This window comes from Camelus bactrianus, chromosome 1 (assembly GCF_048773025.1).
Source record: "Camelus bactrianus isolate YW-2024 breed Bactrian camel chromosome 1, ASM4877302v1, whole genome shotgun sequence".
NCBI lineage: Eukaryota > Metazoa > Chordata > Mammalia > Artiodactyla > Camelidae > Camelus > Camelus bactrianus.
Window position 1 is genome coordinate 62,224,937 of NC_133539.1, and position 23,182 is coordinate 62,248,118.

At 33.0% G+C, this 23,182-nt stretch overlaps 1 protein-coding gene across 8 annotated transcripts in view; it reads right to left on the reverse strand.

The window, feature by feature from the left end:
* DLG1 (discs large MAGUK scaffold protein 1) overlaps positions 1-23,182 on the reverse strand; it is a 228,958-nt gene that overhangs the window by 80,653 nt on the left and 125,123 nt on the right. For all 8 annotated transcript variants that reach the window (XM_074365514.1, XM_074365507.1, XM_074365502.1 and 5 more), the window contains 5 exons: positions 15,572-15,622; positions 12,949-13,073; positions 11,138-11,307; positions 9,917-10,053; positions 6,062-6,206 (listed from right to left, as the gene is read on the reverse strand). In XM_074365514.1, coding sequence (XP_074221615.1) covers positions 6,062-6,206; positions 9,917-10,053; positions 11,138-11,307; positions 12,949-13,073; positions 15,572-15,622 — 628 coding nt within the window. The remainder of the gene's footprint in view (positions 1-6,061; positions 6,207-9,916; positions 10,054-11,137; positions 11,308-12,948; positions 13,074-15,571; positions 15,623-23,182) is intronic.

The window sequence follows — 23,182 nt, forward strand, 5'->3', positions numbered from 1 at the left end:
AATGCTAATTAAATCAATGTGATACTGCTGTATAACTATTAGAATGGCCAAAAAATAGAACACTGATAACACCAAATGCTCATGAGAATGTGGAGCAACAGAACTCTCATAACATTGCTGGTGAGAATGAAAAATGGGCACAGCCACTCTGGAAGACAGTTTGGCAATTCCTTATAAAAGTAAACATATTCTTACCACATAATTCAGCAGTCACACTCCTGGTTATTTACCTAAAGGAGCTGAAAACTAACGTCTACACAAAAACCTGCTCACATATGTTTAACAACAGCTTTGTCCATAACTGCCAAAACTTAGAAGAAACCAAGATATTCTTCTGTAGGTGAATGGATAAATAAACTGGTACATACAGACAAAGAGTTATTCAGCACTAAAAAGAAAGGAGCTATCAAACCATGAAAACATATGGTGGAAACTTAGACATATATTACTATGTGAAAGAAGCCAACCTTAAAAGACTACATACTATATGATATAATATCTGGAAAAGGCAAAACTATGGAGGCAGTAAAAAGATCAGTGACTGACAGAGCTTAGAGGGGAGATAAGGATGAACAGGCAGAGCACAGGATTTTCAGGGCAGTGAAACTACTCTGCATGATACTGACGGTGAGTACATGCCATTATATACTTGTCTAAACCCATAGAATGTACATCATCAAGAGTGAACCCTAATGTAAACCATGTTGGTTCACTGATTGTACCAAATATGTCACACTGATGAGGAATGTTGAGGGTAGGGGAGTATGTATGTGTGGGTAGGGAGGGCTATGTGCAAACTCTCTGTACTTTCTGTTCAATTCTGCTGTGAACCTAAACTGCTCTAAAAGAATAAAGTCTATTAAAAAAAAAAAAGTGAACCCTAATGTATACTATGGGCTTTAGGTAATGATGTAGGGTCATCAATTGTAACAAATATACTACTCTGGTGGGAGATGTTGACAATAGGAGAGGCTATGCAGGTGGGACATTTCCAAACCTTCACTTAATTTTGCTGTGAACCTAAAATTGCTCTAAAATATAAAGTCTTGTTTGTTAAAAAAAAAAAAAAAGATATTCCCTGACACCAGCTCAGATCTGTCAATCTAGTTTATAATTACTTTTTTTAATACACTCATAAAAGAATGGAAACCTGCTAAAAAGCAAAAATAAAAAATAAGCTAAAATTATTTTCCTGGTTCATTTCAATAATAATAAACATTACAGATAGCTTGTAATTCTAGCAAGAGCTAAGAACAGAAAATTATAAAGCTATTCCTCATCCAGGTAAGCAACACATTTCAGGTTTAACTTCCAAAAGCACAACACATCTGAATTTTGTATTATTACTGAAGCACACAGAAAGCAGTATTTAACTTTTTTGAGGCATTAACTATGATAAAGTTATAAAGAAGTTCAAAATCTAGCTGTAATATTTATTATTTAATCATCAATCTCTTCTTTCATTACATGACCAAGTGTCTTCTATGCACAAAACATCAAAATACACATTGAAAATGCAAAAATGCAAGGATCATTACTTCAAATTACCACAGTGGCCAAATAGGTAATTAACTTATATGAGTGAAGTAACCTTAGTGAAAGACAATAGGTAATGACTGGAACTATGGTGTACTGGAAAGAATGTATGCTCTAGCAAAAGCAGATAGCATCTCTATCTCTCAGTAATCATTCAAAAAGGAAAAAAATCTATGTCTATTGATAATTCCAATACTGATAATTGGAAATCTGGTGTATCTTTGATTTTACAAGTTTACAGTTTCCAATAGTAACTATTTCCCGTTCAGTTTACATATAAGATGATCTTTTGCATTTGAGCCAAAGGATTTTCTACCAATGGCTCTTGACTTCTAAAGTCCAAAGTTTTCCCTGGGTGATTTTCAAGGGAGCCGGCACATTGCCTTAAAGCAACAGACATTCATGTGAACCACTACAATCACTGGCCTTTTAAAGTCCAGAGTTTACTAATTTTGACTCAAATTTCTTTGCTGCATTATCAAGCCTGGCTGAAACTAAAAAAAAAAAAAAAAAACAAAACAACAACAACAACAAAAAAAAAACAAAACAAACAAACAAAAAACAAAACAACTGGACAAAAAATTAAGTCAACTGCCCAAGCCAGAAGATGTACCTTTTTCTAACCATATCCAGACTGTGCCTTTATTCAATGAACTCTTTCTGGAGGAGTCATTTTCACAGGTAAGGAATAGTATCTCACATGGCAGGAACTAAAAATTAATGTTCCTATCAAAGAAATGACAGCACAAAGAACGGTCAGATAAAACAGTGCTCTTTCCTATACCAAAAAAGATTCCTCAGAGAACTACAAAACAAAGGAACCTAAAAACTACAATGAGGTATCACCTCACGCTTGTCAGAATGGCCATCATTAAAAAGCCTACAAACAATAAATGCAATAAATAAAAAGGGTGTGGAGGAAAGGGAACCCTCCTATACTGTTGGTTGAGATGTAATTTAGTGCAGCCACTATGAAAAACAGTATGGAAGGTCCTTAAAAAACTAAAAATAGAACTACTGTATGATCCAGCAATCCTACTCTTGGGCATATATCCAAAGAAAACTCTAATTCAAAAAGATACATGCACCCCAATGTTCACAGCAGCACTATTTACAATAGCCAAGACATGGCAGCAACCTAAATGTGCATCAACAGATGAATGGATAAAGAAGATGTGGTATATATACACAATGGAATACTACTCAGCCATAAAAAAGAATGAAATAATGTCATTTCCAGCAATCTGGGTGGATCTAGAGATTATCATACTAAGTGAAGTAAGTCAGACAGAGAAAGACAAATACCATATGATATCAGGTGTACGTGGAATCTAAAAAAATGATACAAATGAACTTATTTATAAAACAGAAACAGACATAGAAAACAAACTTATGGTTACCAAAGAGGAAAGAAGGAGGAAGGATAAATTAGGAGTTTGAGATTAGCAACTATAAACTACTATATATAAAACAGATAAACAACAAGGTCCTACTGTATATATAGCACAAGGAACTATACTCAATATCTTATAATAACCCATAATAAAAAGGAATATATATGTGTAACTGAATCACTATGCTGTACACCAGAAACTAATACAACATTGTTAAATCAACTGTACTTTAATTAATAAATAAATTAACAAACCCAAGGGAGCCTAATTTATTGTCCTTAGATATCAAGATTAATGACCCAAACTCTCCAAAGTTTAGGAGAAAAGCAAGTAAGTGGAAGAGCTTAAAGTTAAAGTAGGAAGAGATCAGTGGCCAAATCAGAAGTTTAACAAGGACTTCGAGCTGAAGGGAATATAAATTAAAAGTGAAAAGATACATAACGCAAAAGCAAGAGCACTTTACTTGCATTGTTTGTTTTTTTATGAGGGGGAGGTAATTAGATTGATTCCTTGATTTCCGCTTGGAGGAGGTGCTGGGGATCAAACCCAGGACCTCTTGGGTGCTGAGCATGTGCTCTCCCACTTAGCTATACCCTTCCCCCAGCATGAGCATTTTAATGTCAGCAAACAAACTATGTTCTCTTTCAGATCAAACTTTTCTTTTTCAGTAATAAACCTACTTTTATTCTTGGGTACCATATTTTGGCTATTATCCATATTTTGATTATAATCACAAGAGTGTGACCCCATCTGAGACTTATGGTCATAAGTTAAACTACAATTCTTTGCTTGTCTCCAGTCATATTCTTCTTTTTAGGGAGCAGGAATGGATGAAGGTAGCAGGTTGAACAAAGGCTGGGATTTTGCCAGTGAAGATGGAGAGGGCACGAAAGGAGACAATACATTCAAGGAAGTGACTACCATGACAAACCATAGAGGCTAAGCTAAAAAAAGTAGATAAGTAGAGGTACAAGGGGACAACCAAGTGATGGTGTCAAGTGATTGACGGTCAAAATCAGGATGAACTGTTAGAATAGGAGTAAATAAACTGATAGATGTAGTCAGAGAATGGGATGATTTAAATCAAGATTTGGGAGATCTAAATTAGTATCTTGGAAGCAAGCACCTGAGTTGGAGTGGAGGGCAGGATGGTTAGAAAAAAAGAGATTAAGAAAGAAGCCACGTTGTTGAATCAGTGTGGATTTTGGCTGGATATCACTAAGAATGACAACATGAATAACAGTATCAAGGACAATGAGCCTGACACTAAAATCTTCAGTGACTAAACCAGACTGATGAGGACACTAGATTACTAACAGCATAAGGCATAGGCACTAAATTGAATAGTCTGATGGCAAGGGCTTCAGGAGCGCTGACAGGTAAAAATTATTTATGTAAAATGTTTTCAAAAACAAATGCTTTTTAAAAAAATGCATAAATAAGTTATTTATGAATGGCATATGTAGTAGGAACATGAACTAAAAGTGTGAAACAAAAGTCATAATTGTAGTTGCCTAAAAAGAGAGGAGAATGGAAACAGAACATTATGATAAAGTTGAACTAGCAAGGTAAAACACTGTGAGAAAGTTGAAGTTTAATAGTTTAATGACAGATGTTAAAAAAAAAAAAAATAAAGAAGGAAAGAAAGAGAGAAAAAGGAAGAAAAAAGCACACTACATATGCCCACAGGGAGAAAAGTCAATCATTAGTTAATTATTACTCTTTAGGACTAGCTCTTTCATTTTCATTTTTAAGTTTCATATTATTTTATATAAACAGATTTAAATAATTAGATTTAAATAAATCTAATAATTTAAATAAATTAAATAAAAGTAACATTTTTTCCACTCCTCATATTTATTAGAAGCAGCCTGGCTATTTGTGCATTTGGCCATAATCAGGACGCCAATTCTCAATTTGTGGAACTGGCACATAAGGCAGCATAATAAATAAATAAGATTGATACTTAAATTAGTGAATAAAATAGCTTATCATTGAATTTCGTATCTAATAACAGATAAACATACATAAAGCCCTTCTATAAAGTTTCTGTGTAAGACCAACTGTATGGAAGAATTTCGAATAAGTAATAAAGTTCTTTTCTGACACTAATGCAGTATAAGACATCATCTCTGTCCATTATTATAGAGACTGAATACTATTAAGAAAATAGTTGTTATACTTGAGTAATTAATGAATCAAAGAGCAGAAGATGAAAGTGTATCACTAGAGGACAGTATATACATTTCAAAATATGAGTATTTAGCTTATAGAGATTAGTGATGGTAATGAAGTTGGACATTTTAAGACTGGAAACACTGCCACTTAAATCACAAATATCTCTAAAATTCTACAACTTAAAAAGGCAAACTTGGAAAAGCACATTACAGAGTACATTTAAGATCTTACTACACATGGGTGTTTCTAATATTGATTCAACATACCAAACAAATAAGTCTTTTCATTTTCCAACCAGCACAAATACATTAAAAATATATTTAAATCTCATCTCAGCTTGTACATCAAAAAAAGAAAATCAAATAGGAAACTTAAAATTATATAAGTACTTTCATTACAATTCAATTCTAGGCAATACAACTGTATTGTGCACAAACATAGTTAGGCAATACACTAGGAGCTTGAAGTACACAGATAACATCTGTGCTCATGCAGTTCAGAGTATGGAAAAGCCCAAGTTTTAGAAATATTTTAAGTTATTGTTTCTCAAAGTACAGCCCGTGAACCAGCAGCACCAGAAGCATAAGAATTATCTTGCTTGTTAAAAAAATTAATTGCTTGTTAAAGTATACTTCTGTGCTCCATCTCAAAACTATTAAAACAAAGTAAGAATCTGTATTACTTGCAAATACCTCTGGTGACTTATTTACATAAAAGTTTGAGAATCAATGCCTTAAATATTAATTACTGCTATAAAACAGTAAAGATGAAAAAGATCAACCCCCCTTCTAATTATGAAGATTCTGACATAAAGTTGATTTTTTAAACTTTAGGTTAAAATGCTTAATAGTTCTTTTTAAAATATTTGTATAACATTTAAACTTTATATCGGGAAACTTTCATTAAAATAAACACCCTAAGGAAATAAAATAGATTTAAGCAAACAAACTTACGGTTAGTGATATCAGGTGGTGCATAGCCATCGTTCATATACATACTTGTGGGTTTTGCCACTTTCAAATAAACAAAATCAGATGTGTTCTTTAAGGCAGTTACTGCTTCTTCATGAGTAACTTCTTCTAAACACACACTATTCACCTAAAAGAAAAGAAAATCCCAAAAGTTTTACTTCTGCCTTTCCAAACTGAATGTCTGTTGTTTTTTTTTTTTCTTATTGTCTTGGGTAGAATCTTTGGTACAATGTTGAATAGGAGTGATTGTGTCTTTCTAGGAATTTGTCCATTTCATCTAAGTTACCTAATGTGTTGACACTGAGTTATTCATAAATAAAAGTATTCCCTTATGTTCTCTCTTTTATTGCTACTTTTAGAATTTGAGTCATCTATTTTTCCTTGGTCAGTCTAGCTAAAGGTTTGTTAATTTTGTTGATCTTTTCAAAGACCCAAGTTTTGGTTTTGTTGATCTCTATGGCTGTCCTATTTCCTATTTCATTAATATCTGCTCTAATCCTTCCTTCTGCTAGAGTTAAGTTTAGACTGCTCTTCTTTTTTGTAAACATTTTTTTTTCTGCAAAGAAATAAAACACTATAAATGTTTCTAGTTTTTAAAATTACAATGTATTAAACAAATGCTCACTTTAGTATAATTTTTGATTCTATAATCAACTAGAGAAAATATTTTAATATTTTGACAAAAATTTCTAAAGGTCACAGAACAATCCTAACTTTCCCCATTGATTATTCATAGTGCTTTGCAGGGTCATTTTTATGGTCCTACCCTACAGTGTATTGTGAAGACTGCTTGCGTTTTGAATTATACAGCTGTGGTATACTGTTCTTTTGGTGGCCTACAGTGAGGTATTAGTAACTGTGATGCAAAGAGAGGATTAATAAATGCCACACATTAGAGCTGTCTTCTTGGGAAGCTCACTCTTGGTATGTCCCTCTTGGAACTTAGTCACCATCTTGCGAGAAGCCCAACTTAGCCATGTGGAGAGGCCACTGGAGAATTAAATACCTGGCTATCAGCCCCAGTTGAGCTTCCAGCTGACAGCCAAAACCAACCTGTCCACTGTGTGTGAGCCAACTTGGAAGTGGGCTCTTGGCGTTAGCTGAGCCACCCCAGTAGACATTATCTGAAGTAAAGACAGGCTGTCCTGGCCAAACCGTACCCAGACTGTAGAAGTGTAAGCAAATAAATGATTGTTGTCATTTTAGTCACTAATTTTCATGTTTTCTTATGCAGCATTAGATAGCTAATAAAAGAAGTGACAAGATTTGCTGAGGGATTCAATGTGCAGTGGGAAATAAACTGATTCTAAAGTTTTAGACCTGGGCAGATGGAAGGATAAAGTTCCCATTTAGTGAGATACAAAGATTATGCAAAAAGCAGGATTTGGGGTGTGGGGTGTTACTGGTGCTGGGGGGTGTTGTTGTGACTTGGAGATTCATTTTTAGACATAGTTGTCCTCTGGTATCTATGGGGGAATGATTCTATGAACCCACTGCCTCCTTCACTTTCTGCGAGGTTACCAAATCTGCGAACTTTCAAGTTCTTTATGTACAATAGTATAGTATTTGCATATAACTTATGCATTCTCTTTAAATCATCTTTAGATTACTTATAATACCTAATATAATGTAAATGCTATGTAAATAGTTGCCAGCCTACAGCAAATTCAAATTTTGCTTTCTGGAATTTTCCCCTCCAAATATTCTCGATTCTCAGTTGGTTGAATTTGCAGATATGGAACCCACAGATACACAGGGCCAACTGTATATTAAATTTGAGATGACTCTTGAGACATACAAAAGGAGACTAAGGTTCAGAAAACAATACCTATCTCTATCAAGAACAATGAAACGCAGTAAGTTATTTGACCACCTATCAAAGAGAGAACACAAAACATAGAAGTACTGAATCCTGGATCACTTCAATACTTAGAGGTAAGGGAGAAGATGCATCAAAAAGAAGAATGAGGAGTGGCTAATGAGATAAGAAGAATAGCAAGACAGAGGGTGATTATTAGGCAAACTGGAAAAAGTGTTTTAAGAAGGAAGAAGGTGTGTCAAATGCTTGATATAACACTTAAGGTGAAAATCAGGAATTAAATAATTTCAGTGGAATTATGGCAACAAAAGCTTCACTAAATGGTAAATCAGCATAAATTGCTGGCTCCCTACCCTAAAATTGATTCTGGAGAAACGATAAAGGAAAACATGGTATCTAAGAGATTAAAAATAAAAATGAGAAACCTAGTGGAGAAAGAAGGCTGTCTTGAACTGGTGTACGTGTGTAGGGTATGTGTGTGTGTGTACGTGATGATGAGGGGGTGCTGGCTGCACCTTGGAGAAAAGAGTAGCAAGTCACAGATGTGAGAGGGTAGGTTAGAGAAAAGCAGTTGAAGGACAGCTCCTTCCTCTTCCCTGTCATTAACTCAAAAAATAATCAGCTCCTCTTCCTAGCAGAACTATTCAAATGTCAAAAAATAAAAAATAAAAAAGAAGAAATAACTCAAATCACTACTGTACCAGATTTAGATTATATGCCTTTTCAGATTCACTTGAGCCTACCTGCCTACTAGAGGCCTTGGTTGCTTGCTTAGTGGCGAGTCCTGGCTACTGCTACTCTCTACCATTACCTCCTCTTCTGGAGTAAGGACTGGGCCTGGGCATGGCTGATATGTTCCACATATTGAGAGCTGTAACATATTAGAAGACCATGTCTGACCTGTCTAGACCATTGAGGCTCTAGCCCACCACTTCTGGATTCAGGGTAAGTGCTATGCCAGAATATGGGAGCTGGCTTCCCTAGCATTTGCCCAGAGGAGCTGGGTAACATAGTTCAGAAATCTGGGACAGTTAACCCCTGGGGAGTAGACTCTAACTAACAAGAGATAGGAGACTAAAAGGGGCCAGCAGATAAATCCTTTCTTTTCCTTGGCTGGATCTAAGGTTTAGTGGTTCTACACTGACTGCCTGGAAGACTGTCCTACGTGACAAGCAATCAGCTACATTTTCTTATGAAATTACAGCCAGCTCAGAAACATAATACCTTGTATTGGCTTTCTCTCATTCTCTGCCTCATTTTTCATTTCACTCACTCTAGCTTCTCTGAAGTCATACCTCCCTATAATACCTTAGCACAGTAGTTTTTTCTTCAGGTTTTGTTTTCCCAGGGAACATGTAAGATAATTATTGATGAAGTTTGAATAAATAAATTGTGATACAGTCTATAGTACCAGAACAGAATATTACATAGAGGTGAATGAATACATTTCAGCTCTAGGCAATAATATGGCTAAGTCTCAGTAAAATAATACTGAGTGAAAAAAGTATTAAAAGACTATATACAGGACAAGAGCCTTTAAAATTTTTTCAGAACAAATAATACTAAACAAACATGTAGGCATATGTATGTGATTAAACACTCTTTAAAAACAAAAGAATGAGAAACATAAATTGTTGATATTCTAGTTCTTGGGATGGGTAATGACTAGCAGTTTTTTTTTTTACTATATTATAAAGAAAAAAAGAAAGAAAAAAGGTCACACATGAACAAAGAATGACACTGTTATGAACCTAAGGATTATGATTAAACAATTTTGTGCATCCAAGCCTCTAACTCTTCAATAAACAAGAGAAAAAGAAAAGGAAAAAAAAGAAAAAAGAGGGGAGCTGGTAGAGGAAATGGAATTGGTAAGTGAAGATAGTAAAGAATTATTTTTCAGGTTTTGACTACTGACTCATCTAAATATCATTTAAACATTTTTGACATGCAGAAATTCCAGAGTCTGTCAGAAAAAAACATTAAAATGATTTTTAAAACAATGGATTTCTTATACTTACTGCTAAAAGTTTATCTCCAATCTGAAGTTTACCGTCTTTATGTGCGGCACCTCCTTCAATTATTTTGGTTACATAGATGCTATTATCTCCAGGAATATGTTGATTTCCAACACCTCCAGCAATGCTGAATCCAAGACCTGTTTGGAATACACTAGTTTCAGAATTTCACCAATAAACGTAAACTTAAGTCCAGAAAGAAATGGCTGAAAACTAGAAGGTGATAATTTTACTGAACTAATGTTTTTCAAAGTAGAAAAGAATCTATTTACCTACTTTTAAAACCCGAAGTATTTTGTAACCAGGGGATAATCCCAAATATATGGGCCCCTAGAGTCACAAGTAAATTCCTTTTCTTCCACCCTCCAAGTTACATCTTACAGTTTCTTTGTAAATGAATTTGTTAGTGCAAAGAGATACTGTAAAATTGTTTCACTTTTGTTTCCATCATAATTGTGTTTCTTAACTAACATTTTCAATACTTCCACAAGATTAAAACAATTGGGGGACACAGGGAACTATATTCAGTATTTGTAGTAATTTTTAATGGAAAAGGATATGAAAACGAATATATGTATGTATATGCATGACTGGGACATTGTGCTGCACATCAGGAATTGACACACTGTAACTGTACTTCAGTTAAAAAACTGGGGGAAAAATTTGTGGTGGTGGGCAGAACTAACAGCTTCAGGAATGTAGATGCTTCTGTTGTTTTTCAATATTCTATGAATTAATTTTAAATAAGGAATTTCAATAATTCATAAATCCCATAGCTTCAATGCCAGACAAACTTATAGCTCTCTATTCCTTTTCCATGAAGCCACAAATTAAAAACAGTATTTCAATTTATCCTCAATCCTATCCATGCTTTCAAAATTCAGAAATCACATCCTAACATTCCTTATTATAGATGTAACTACTGACACCCTAAAAAATATTTTCTTCTTTTAACTTATTTAGCCTGTGTACCTGCATTTAATTTACTTTGTAGATTAATGATTACAAGTTAATATCAACACTTGTATCAATGACTTCAAAGTGTTTACAAAGAATTCTACTCAAGACAAAAATCAGTAGAAATAAGAGAAATTCTAAAAATTCACTCAAGTTTTGCAGATTACCAGTATTGTTAGTTAGAATGTGTCATAAATAACTTCATAGTTACATCTTATTCAGCGATTTCTTACTTAGTAATTTGTTTTAGTTGGATTTACTTCATACCTTTAGGACCTTTAATGAGCTTTATTTCCATTATTTTTTCTGATACTGGTTTCCGTCTTTTTACATACAAGCGTACAATAGACCCTGCTTCTTTCAAAGCTTCAACTGCTTTGCTATGTGTTACATCACGAACATCTACTTCATTTACTCGCAATATACAGTCATTGACCCTGAGGAAAAAAGTATTCAAAATAAAAATTAAATATTAACAATTTAAATATCATTTCTTCACTCTGACAATTTTTCTTGTCATTTTCATTTTTTAAAATAGAGATTTATTAGAATTATTTATTAGAATAAACTGTATGTTCAATTCCAATGTATCAAATACTCATAGAAATACAAACATTCCCAAAGGGCCAGCAAAAGTAACAGTGCAAATAGATTATTATTCAAAATATTAATGACATTGTATGATTATGTATAGAAATTATGTATAGAAATTAAGATACTTTACCAAAACAGTAAATATTTACTTAGCATTAAACACATGCCAGGAACTTCTTTGAGTGTTTTAAGCCTTAAAACAACTTGTAAGGTAGATACATATTTATATCCCTATTTTACAGATGGAGAAAATGAGGCACAAAGAGTTAAAATAACTTTCTCAAGGCCACCCAGATAATGACTAACAGAGCAGTGATTCAAAGATAAGAAAACTGAGGCTAAGACTGAATAACTAGCTTATGGTCACAGAGATAGTAAGTGGCAAAACTGAGATTAATCCACTGATTTAACCCAAAATAAACCGATCTCAGTTTCAACTCCATGGTATTCCATCAGAAAACAAATTAAAAAATGGTCATTTCAAATTGGGCAGAGAAGGGGAACAAAACACAATTAAAATATTTAAATTGATGATGATAAACTTCTATATCCAATTAACTTTCTTTAGAGGAAAGAAATTCTGTATCTAAAGACAGTGATACCTTAGAGTTAGTACTATAGGTATGTTCTCCAGTGAAACAAATAGAGTATGTTAATTTTCACACAAGAATTACAAATAAAAGGCCAATAACAGAATCAGGAAGTAAATGTTTACATTTACATGAGTGGACAAATTATTAATTTTATATCTAATTTCATTAATATGCCACCTGTCATATCCAGTGATAAGTAAAGTTTAGAAACTGAAAAGCTGCATAAGGTACCAGCAGCCTTAAAATCAGAGGTTCTTTTTAACAGACTATACAAAAATCCGTAGTCCTAAAACTTCAGGAAACTCTCACCATGTATTAAAAAAACAAACAAGGGAATAGGAAAAGTGCCACAATCTATGGCATAAGGAAGTAATAAAGTATGCTGAAGATATCCTCTGTAATGGAAGGTTAAATTTAAACAAGAGAGCAATGTACATTTATTAAATTAAGAAAATATATTAATTTATTTAAAGTTTGCATAATCTTTACTCTTTGTGGTATGGGATTCAAACTCAGATATATATGATTGCTTGTATCTCAAATAAGTTTATATACCTGTTTCCCACCCAGAAAATACATGGAAAACATTTTGTGAAAGTATTTGAAAATATAACAGGAAAATCTATGATTTTTATAAATTTGCTCACAAATATTTAAACTATCAAACTTATTATTCAAAATGTTTAATTTCTAAGATAAAACTGAATTCCTAACTGAAAAGAGGAAAACAATGCTTAAAGCACAATGATTTCATTCATTCGATATTTGAGCATCTACCTTATGTTGGTTATTATGACAGTGTTTCTTATTTGTATTTATTCATTGTTCAGTCTGCCACAAGAAAAATATACAAAGTGGATTTAGTATCACAACATAAACTGCAAAACATACCGCAACCTTCCATCTTGGGCAGCTGCTCCCCCTGCAATAATTTTGGTAATGAAAATACTTGAGTCATCTCCAATGTGTGGGTTGTCTGTACCTCCTGCAATGCTGAAACCAAGCCCTGAATTTCCCTGGGGACAGAGGGAAAAAAATTTGAGACTGAATAAGAATTATCTTTATTGATAGGTTCCTGTCATTACGGGACCTAGAAACTGTACTAATACAGGGAACATACATCATAAAGGCATATGCATAGGGAATATGGTGATTCTAAAAATAAGAAATACAAGGAAAGCTCTTTTTTCTCTATGAATTAAGAGGTATTACTGCTAGGCAGGTAAGGTCGAAGAACAGGTACTAAGTACTTTTGGAGTCTGATCTACAGTTCTTTCTTGAAAAGTATGTGTGCAATTTGTCCTTGCAGAGGTGTCACTATTAGATCTCTTTCTTTTAGACTGCATCTTGCTCATGTTTGGTAAGGCAAATTGTTCCTAAGGAAAAAAAAACTGATGTGATCCTTCTGCTGCTATTAGTTCTATGTAGGCAATACCAATACATTATTTCAGCCTTTTACAAAAGGGATACTGGATGGTGCTTTTCTTCCGCTAACTCTGTCATCAGCTTATTTTAAAATGTATCAGCTAAGTAACACAGCCACCATCCTTGATGTGTTTAACCAAAGCACCTGACTAGCAAAAGGCTTTTTTTTTTTTTTTAAATATTGAAAACCCAACTGCAGAACATAACTTTGGTGAACTTTCTTGTCAGCAAAGTCAGTTTTGCCAAAACAGTGCTACTTCTTGCTTGTTTTTTGTACTGGATTTTTGAATAATATTTTCTTTGAAGAAAGGGTTCTACTGCTACAAAAAGGACAAGTGATCTAAGCAAAGGTATTAAATGTTTATTTTGCAAGAATGTTCTAACTCTGGCTTTCAGGAAGCTCAAATAAGCTGGCATACGTGAATCTATTACTTAACCGTTAGTATTAAATAGCTTAAACATTCACTGTACTATGATATGTCCTAAAACTCTATTTTAACTTTTTTTTAGTCTGAACTCTACAAGAGTTACTAGAGTATCAATAACTGTATGAATAAATTGTGTGGGGCTACCAATTTACTCAGGTATTCAAGTTCTGCTTTTTAAAAAATTGAGATATAATTACAAATAACTGTGTAAGTTTAAGGTATAAAACACATGCTGATTTGATACATTTAAATAGTACAGTAATGATTACCACTGTTATCAGCTAACAACTCTATGAGGTCACATGATTGTCATTTTTTGTGGTGGGAACATTTAAGATCTAGTCTCTTAGCAATTTTGAAATATGTAATACAGAACTGATGACCATATTTGCTATGCTATGCACTAGATCTCTGAAACTTACTCATCTTCTAGCTGCAGGTTTGTACCCTTTAACAACATTTCCCCAATTCTCGGAACTCAAGGTCTTTAGTCAGTGAAAAATACAATGTTCGGTTCTGACTAAATAAAGGAATTTAAAAGGTACTAGGAAAAAATTAAAAATGAGTAAGATAAAAGGGATAAGAGTCAAGAGATTTCAATAAAACTGGAAAAAACCAAAATGCCACATTAAAATGTGACATTAATACTGTTTACTTGTAAGATTCAGTCATCCACCTCACTTGAACAGGTGACCTAAATTCAGGAGTAGGCAATAAAAATCTATTATACATGTAAAAGATTCTTTCAGGTCTATTTTCACTCAGTCTATTCTGGCTTCAAACATAAATAAATCTAATTATACAGGATTTTAGTCTTAAACCTACATTCAGTTGCTTAGAAAATTTACTTGTATGGAACACTTCACCCCCAAAAATGCTGGTCAGACAAGGTGGTATTGCTAAAGTACAGTATAAATTGAGCAGATATTCTTAAGGAGAAAAATATATTAAGAAAATTTAAACATCTGAATTGTATCCTTATTTTCTGACTGGGGGAATTCATGAGAAGTTTTCAACAAAGTCTTTTCCATTAAATCTACGATTATTATTTTGCTGGGAAAGAAAACTGACAGAATGACCATGTTACTAGGATACTAAATACTTATTTAAAATAAATAATATTTTATTGTATGAAAAATAAATAAAAATAAAAACTGAGAAAAATCTGAGAAACTGTCAGCCTAGAGGAGCCTAAGGAGACATAATAACTAAATGTAATATGGTATTCTAGATGGGACCCTGGGAGAGAAAACCATAAAAACTAAGCAAATTCAAATGAAGCATAGACTTCAGTTAATAATAATGTATCAATATCGGTTCATTAGTTGAAATAAATGTATTCTAGTAACGCAAAATGTTAACAATAGGTGAGACTGAGTCCAGGGTAAATGGAGACTGACTGTACAACTTTTCTATAAATCTAAAAGTATGTTAAATAAAAAGTTTATTTTTAAAAAGATGTTATTAAAGAAAAGCAACATGTTCTGAAAAATGCCACAGCTAATTTTATGACATGTGGACTTATTAAAGAAATGAATACTATATGGTTCTGTTTTTGAACGATGATCTTCCTTGGATTCTATATGAAAGAGCAGTATATTTAATGAGTTCTTTAAAGCAACAAATTTATGCATAAAAACAAGATAATTAACAGTTTTTACCCTTTCAAGTGTGATTTCTTCATATTCATAATCTGCATCAGTGCCGTTAACCTAATGGGGGAAAAAGAAGTAGCACAGAAATTTAGAGTAAAATGTAAAATGGCAAGATATAATTTTGCACGACTTCTTAACGAAAAACGTTAAATATGATAGTAATCAAATAATACAGTTTCATTTTAATAATTTAAGGAAAGATTTCAAGGAATGCAAAAGTACAAATGTGATTAAAGAGTTGACATTCATGGTACTATGACTTTCAAATGCAGAAAGGGTACAGTTAGCTTTTAATACTAGTTGAATTCCTATTCTCATCTCTGCCTTAATCCATACATCTAATCAGTTGCCAATTCTTACTGATTTAAATACTTCATTTTTTGTTGGAAAGCCACCATCTCTTCATTTGCATTTCTATTACCTTTGTTCAAGCCTTTGTTAATCTCTTCTGGATTACTACAAATGTAATCTACCCCATCTCTTAGACTGGTATTCTACACTGCTCAAATCATTCTAATGTGTTTTACGCAGATGGATCTTTATGGAGCCCATATATAGTAACATACTTCCCCTAAAACGTTCAGAAACTCTCATACAAGACTGTATGAACTGACCCCAATCTATCACTCAACTTCATTCCTAACGTATGTTTCTCATGAGCTTATACACCATCAGATTTGAATGACTTGCTCCTTCCTTTACATATCCTGCAAGTTCCTACCTCCACATCTGTTACTTTAGTGCTTCCTGTCATAAATTTCAGTTATGTATTTCATGTTCAAGTTTGATTCACCATTCAAATTCCTGCTCACATCACACAGACCAAGAATTTTCTCTCATTCCTTCTAATTTATTCCTTATACCCTCCTGGAAGAAGTAATTCCCACAGTGAGAGCCAATGGTGAAGGCTGAATAGTCCTTGGAATCAGATTAACTTGGATTCAAATCATTGCTTTAACATTTCTGGTGATATGAAGCCAGGGAAAATAATCTAGTCAGTCAAACAGGGACTGTGATAAACTGCATTCTCTAGATGCTACCTATCTTCCATGCTAACATGCTCTTTTGCAATATGGTTAAACCATCCTACCATCAAGCGATGTTATCTATTTCCCCTTCCTTTGGATCTAGGCAGATCCTAAATGAGCTCTGTTAAAAAGAATGTGGCACAAAAAATGCTGTGTGGTTTCTGAATCTAGGTCATGTGATGCCCTTGTATTGTTTGCCTTCGTCTTAGAATGCACTTTCTTAGAATCCAGAAGCTATAATGTGAGGAAGTTCAAGTACCTATGAGGAGATTCAAATGAAGGAGCAACAAGACCCCTGACCAATAACCCCAGGTGCACTTCTAACCAGCAGCTAGCACCAACTGCTAGCCATGTGAATGAGGCTATTTTATTTTGGATCTTCCAGTCTTTTCCAGTGCCCCACTCAAGATCATGTAAAGCAGAGCTATCCACTTAACCCAGAAAATCATCAGAAATAATGAATTAATTTTAAGCCACTAAGTTTCAGGGTGATTTGTTATACAGCAACAGAATAATGAAACAACAGAATAATGAAATCTATGTAAGCTACTTTGTTTTCTTTACCATACTATAAGAAAGCAACCTCTAATTCAGATCCAATTCAGGAGCAAGGGGTTCTTTTCTTGAGGGCTTTTGAAACTCATCTCTACTACTTTTTTGGGTTCTTAATTCTTATGGCTCTAATGGATTCAGACCTAATTGCTACTTTGTTTTATTTTCTTTTTAACCTGAAGAGATTTTCTTGTTTTTGAAATGATGTGTTATAAATAAACAAATAAACATATTAATCTATGCTTTCTGTGCCTGTACAGTGCAGCAGGATTATACATATGCATATCCTGCCAACTTTACTGGAAGTTCCTTTTTATGAGTAAAAATAAAACCCTTATCTGCAGTTCCTGTTCTAAAGGTTATTTGTACCATTTTTAATTTTTTTTTTGCTAAAAGTCTACCAGTCTTTATCAAAGAAGTAGTTTTAACATCGTTAATTTATTAAATTTTATGTTATTTTTCTGCTTTTATTTTTATCAATTCTTTCTTTAGACTTTTTAAAGCTTCCTAAGTTGAATGCCCAGTTATTTATGCTTATTACTTTTTTCTATTTTTAAAAACACCCATTAAAGTTAATAAATTTTTCTCAGCATATGGCTTGGCCAAATCCCAAAACTGCCACATTGGCCTCTATATTTGTTCATTTGTTTATTTCTAAAAAGCCTGAAATTTTATTCTGGAAAACATTTTCAAGTCTGTACTTATACAGCTCTTCTGGTGTTAATATGCAAAATTTTTGGTTGTGACCTCATAATTTCTGCTTTAAGGAATTTAAGATTTCCACCATTAAGCTTTCTCAAAAGCTAGGTATTTAGTAAATGTCCCTGACACTTAATGTCAACTCATGATTTACTGATATCTGGTAAGGATTACAGGTAGCATGGAGTGATTTTAAAAAGGTAAAAAGTTAGAGGGCCATATGAACCCCAAATGACTTTATTCCTAAACCTTCAATAACTTGCAACTGATAATTTCATGTATAGAGAAAATTCAATAACATCATTAAACACATTCAAACTGGGCTTCTAAATGCCAAGAGCACATTACCAAACCCACAAATTATCACTTCATTAAAGCAAAAGTAAAAAAAAAAAATAATAAAAAGAGCCAATGTTGGTGTAATATTTTGAAAAACAATACGGCTTCCAGCAAAACCACAAAATGGTTGGTTTGCTTAGTTTTCCTTTTATAGTATCTTTACAAAATGTGGCTTCCAAAAGGAAAGAAATGCTTGGCTATTGGGTTTATTACTCTCAATTAACAGGATAAAGTGAAAGATAAAATTAGAGAAGAAAGAACAATTTTTAGATAAAATATTACAGATAAGACATCTGAGTTTTTTTCCCTTTAAAAACAGAAAATAGATTTAGAACACTTCTTGAGAACTGTCATTGCTATTACTTCCTAGTTTTGTAGTCCTATTAACAAATCAGTATTGTGTATGGGGGGGAAGGGTGAAAGCTGTAGAAGAAACTAGAAGTGGACTGGGGCCTGATTGTGAAAGGTCTTGAATGCTTTCCTGATGAATGAAAAACATTCTCGAAAGTTTTGAGCATCAAGTAAGTTTACTAGATTTTCCAGAAAAAGAACCGTGGCAGTATAACAGAAATAGAGAGAAACCAGAGAAAAGTAAACTGGTAAAGAAGTTATGGCAACACTTTGGGTAAAAGGCAAAAATTCCAAAGACATTTAAGAATAGCTGGTAAATTCCTCAATATTTAAAAAAAAAAAATCTTAATCTTAGTGGGGAAAAAGCTTCATAAAGCCATAACTAAGAACTAAGAACAGCTGATCTATATAAACTTGATCAGAGAAAAAAAAAAAACAGATTATATAACATATAGCAAAGGTGAGTTTTATTCCACTTATCTAATCTGGTTTGGGACCAGAACTGAGCTACCTTAACTAAATTATGTTTTATAATATGTCTTATTATCTGGTAGGGAAATCACCCACAATACTTTTCTTTTAAATTTTACTTAGTTATTCTTGAGTTTTTAACTTTTCTATATGAACACTGTCCAAAAGAAGTTTCTGTGATGATGAAAATGTAATATAATCTACCTTGTCTAATGTAGGAGTTACTATCTACATATGGTTACTGACTGCTTAAATTGTGACCAGTGCAACAGAGAAACTATATTTTAAATTTTATTGAATTTTAATCAATTTAAATTAAATTTAAACACCAACATGTGGCTAGTGGCTACTATTTTTGGATGGCACAGCTCTAGATGAATCATTAAGTCCAACTCTATCCCTCCAAAACACACACACACATTCTCTCTCCTCCTTCTGCCTCCCTTTCCTCTCTCCTCCCCTGACCTGAAACACACATTCTCTTTTTTGGTGCTATGCTTGGCACTATACCAAATTTATACATTAATCTTGGAAAAATTATGACCTCAACTTTATCTTCCTGTTCAGCAACAAATTCTCTTCTGTACTTACTCAGGTATTCTCTTACGCCATCAGTAAAGCTGTGTAGTTTTCTTACTACAAACTCTATACATTTCCTATTAAGCTAATTGCTAGGTATTTTGTATTTTTGTTGATAGAATTAATGGACTCATTTTCAAATGGTTGTTGCTAGTATATTGGAATAGCATTTATTGTGTAACTTTCAAGTTGTATAAGCTTTCTAAAAAATATGATTTGCTTTAGTTATGGATAACATGCCATAAAGAAGCAGAAGAAAATTTATAATACATATATCCTCAGTCCCTTATTCCCAAAGATTTTAATTTTCTAAACAGCCTGCACTAATATATCCAAACAGGACACACAGATCCTAATACATAATAGGTATAAGATTGTTTAAAGGAAGATAAAAAGAAGTCTAATTTATTAATTCCCTGTCATTTAGGTGCAATTTAGGTTCTAACTATAGAGTAATATAATGAAATTCAAGATTTTATTTATCAACATTCATATGACTATTAATGCATAATCTCAGGCAATTAAAAACCTCAAAGTCTATATCACCATAAGGTAAGAATCTAAAAATAAAAATGTATTTGAGAGAAGAAAATTTTCTTCCTAATGAAATACGAACATTACTAAATATAAAGTATTAACCCCCAAAGAATTAAAAAATTTCCCTAAATAATGAACAGCCATTAAGCTAAATTTTAAAATACTGCAGTCATCAATTACACTACACATGCTGAAGCTTTCAGTATATAGAAAGTTTCCAAAGCAAAATTAAATTTTCCTAACCATCACTCTTCATGGTCTGTCATAAAGAAAATAAGGATAGAGGAACAGATGGGAATTATTTCAACAAATTACTTCATTTCTATCTCATTACTGGACCAGTAAGAACTCTAGAATTTTTGCTTTTAATTTTGCCTTCCCTTAACATTCTACTGTTTAGGAAAGGAACAGGCCTGAACAGAGAGAGATTCAAATCCAATGACAATGAAGTTATAACCTCAATTAATACTTTATTATTATTATTTTTTAACTGAAGTATAGTTGATTTACAATGTTGTGTTAGTTTCTGGTGTACAGCGTAGTGGATTAATACTTAAAATTGAGTATAATATATCATACTTAATGGTAAAAGACTGAATGTTTTCTCCCAAGGATCAGGAACAAAACTAGTTGCAAAAGCAACTTCTATTAAACATTTTAATGGAGGTTCAAGCCAGGGGAATTAGGCAAGAAAAATAACTAAAAGGCATCCTGATTGGAAAAGAATAAGTAAAACTATCTTTGTTTGTAGAACATGATCTTACATAGAAAATCCAAAGGAATGTACACACAAAAAACCATTAGAGCTAAAAGAGTTTATTAACATTGCAGGATAGAAGGTCATACCCCCAAATTCATTATATTCCTATACACTAGTAATGAAAAATCCCTAATAAAATCATGAAAAGAACTCCATTTACAATAGCATTAAAAGAATAAAATACTTAGGAATAAATTTAACAGAAGAAGTGTAAGACATGTACACTGAAAATTATAAAACATTATTAACAGAATTAAAGATGTAAATGAATGGAAAGACAGTCTGTGTTTGTGGACTGAAAGACATAATATTGATAATATGACATTAATCCCCATATACTTGTCTACCAATGCTTACCACAGCATTATTCATAATATCCAAAAGTGGAAATGACCCAAGAGTCTGTCAAGAGAAGGATGAATAAACAAAATGTGGTGTGTACATATAATGAAAAATAATTCAGCCATAAAAAGGAATGAAGTTCTGACATGCTACAACATAGGTGAACCTTGAAAACATTATGCTAAGTGAAAGAAGCCAGACACAAAAGGCCACATATTGTATAATTCCATTTACATGAATGGACAAAGCCAAAGAGACAGAAAGTAGATAGTGGTTGCCAGGGGATGAGGTAAGGGCAGAATGAGGAGTGACTACTAATGGGTACAGGGTTTCCTTACAAGGTGATGAAAATGTTCTGGAAATTTGAAAGTGGTGGTGATGGCACAATGATGTGAATAACTAAAATCACTGAATTGCACACTTTAAAAGAGTAGATTTTGTGGTATGTAAATATCTCAAGAAAAAAATTTTTCTAAGGTGAAACAGCTGAAAAAGGAAAGATATAATACAAATTCAAGTTGAAACAATGAGCTAATCCATTTTAAACATTATGCCAACAAAAGATAAAAAGTTTATTAACACATCATGCTAGTGGGGGGTAAAAATATTGATAATTTTTGTTGAAGTATAAATGGGTATAACTCTATGAAGTGTGACTTAGCAATAATGATCAAATCTAAAACTTGACACACTGAGCAATCTATGCATATGAATATATTCTGATTATACAGCTGCATATACACAGAAAAGTATACAAAAATTATCAGTAGGGCATTGATTTTTATATGGTAAAAGTTTAAAAACAACACATATGCTTGCATTTGCACAGAATGTTTATAGAAGGATATAAATATATACACAAAATTACTAATACTTAACGCCTTGGGCAAGACGAACTGGAAGACTGGGAGCAGGGGTGGAAGAAAGATTCACTTTTCACCAGATACACTTATCTATTTAAAATTTTGTACAATGTATATGCATTACCTTGTTCAATAATTACTTAATTTTGGGAAGTGTGGTGATGACAGTCAGGAAAAAAAAACGTGTTCTAAGGCAACAGCTGCAATTTTTATTTTTATTCATTGATACATAGCTAGTATTAAATGATCAGGAATTAACAAAGGAATAGTAAGTTTGAAAACCATTCAGGGATATATTTTAAGTTTCAGAATTAAACTAAATAGTCATAAAGAATAGTTACTACTTAAATATTTTACAAAGTGTTCTTTAAGAATGATAAAGTAGCACACTCTGACAAACCTTGCTTAAAGTAATTGGAATTTATCTTATTTCCTTATGTAAAGAAAAGGGTTAATACATCAGGCCTAAGGCTCTATCTCTAGAAGAGTTTAAGCAGGCATTTGGGAAATTGATTTTGGCAGTGTTCCTATCATTCCCTAACTGAAAAGGTTATTTACTATAGCTAGATTTTGCAGAGACAATGCATTTTTTGCTGAACACCTGCTTTCCTTCTGAGAGCTTGGAAATTTGGTATGTGCTGGACAGAGGGTGCCTATGTGACCAACAGCCAATAAACAACTTCAACTGGAGTCCATAATGGGCTTCCTTGGGCAGAAAAACTGCATACATGTTGTTGCATTTTCATTGCTGGGGAAAAGAGCATTTGGTGTGACCCATCTTGGGAGGAAGAAAGTGGAAGGAAACCTAAACATGGATTCCTCTAGACATACAGCCCTGTAATCTGACTGTAGATCCCAACTTATCCGTGACTTATCACATGGCTGTAATAAATCTTATCCATGAGTACTATATTCTGAGCCTTGTGAGTCTTAGCAAATCTCCCAATATGGATAGTGGCCCCAGCATATCTTGCTCAGCAGGAACATTTTTTTTTTAATAACATGTCATACAAACCTGAAATTAAACAACTTTTACTCTAAGTTGGCTGCTTCTATGGAAATCTTGCTTTTAATTTGTTGATATTTCTGCTAAAAT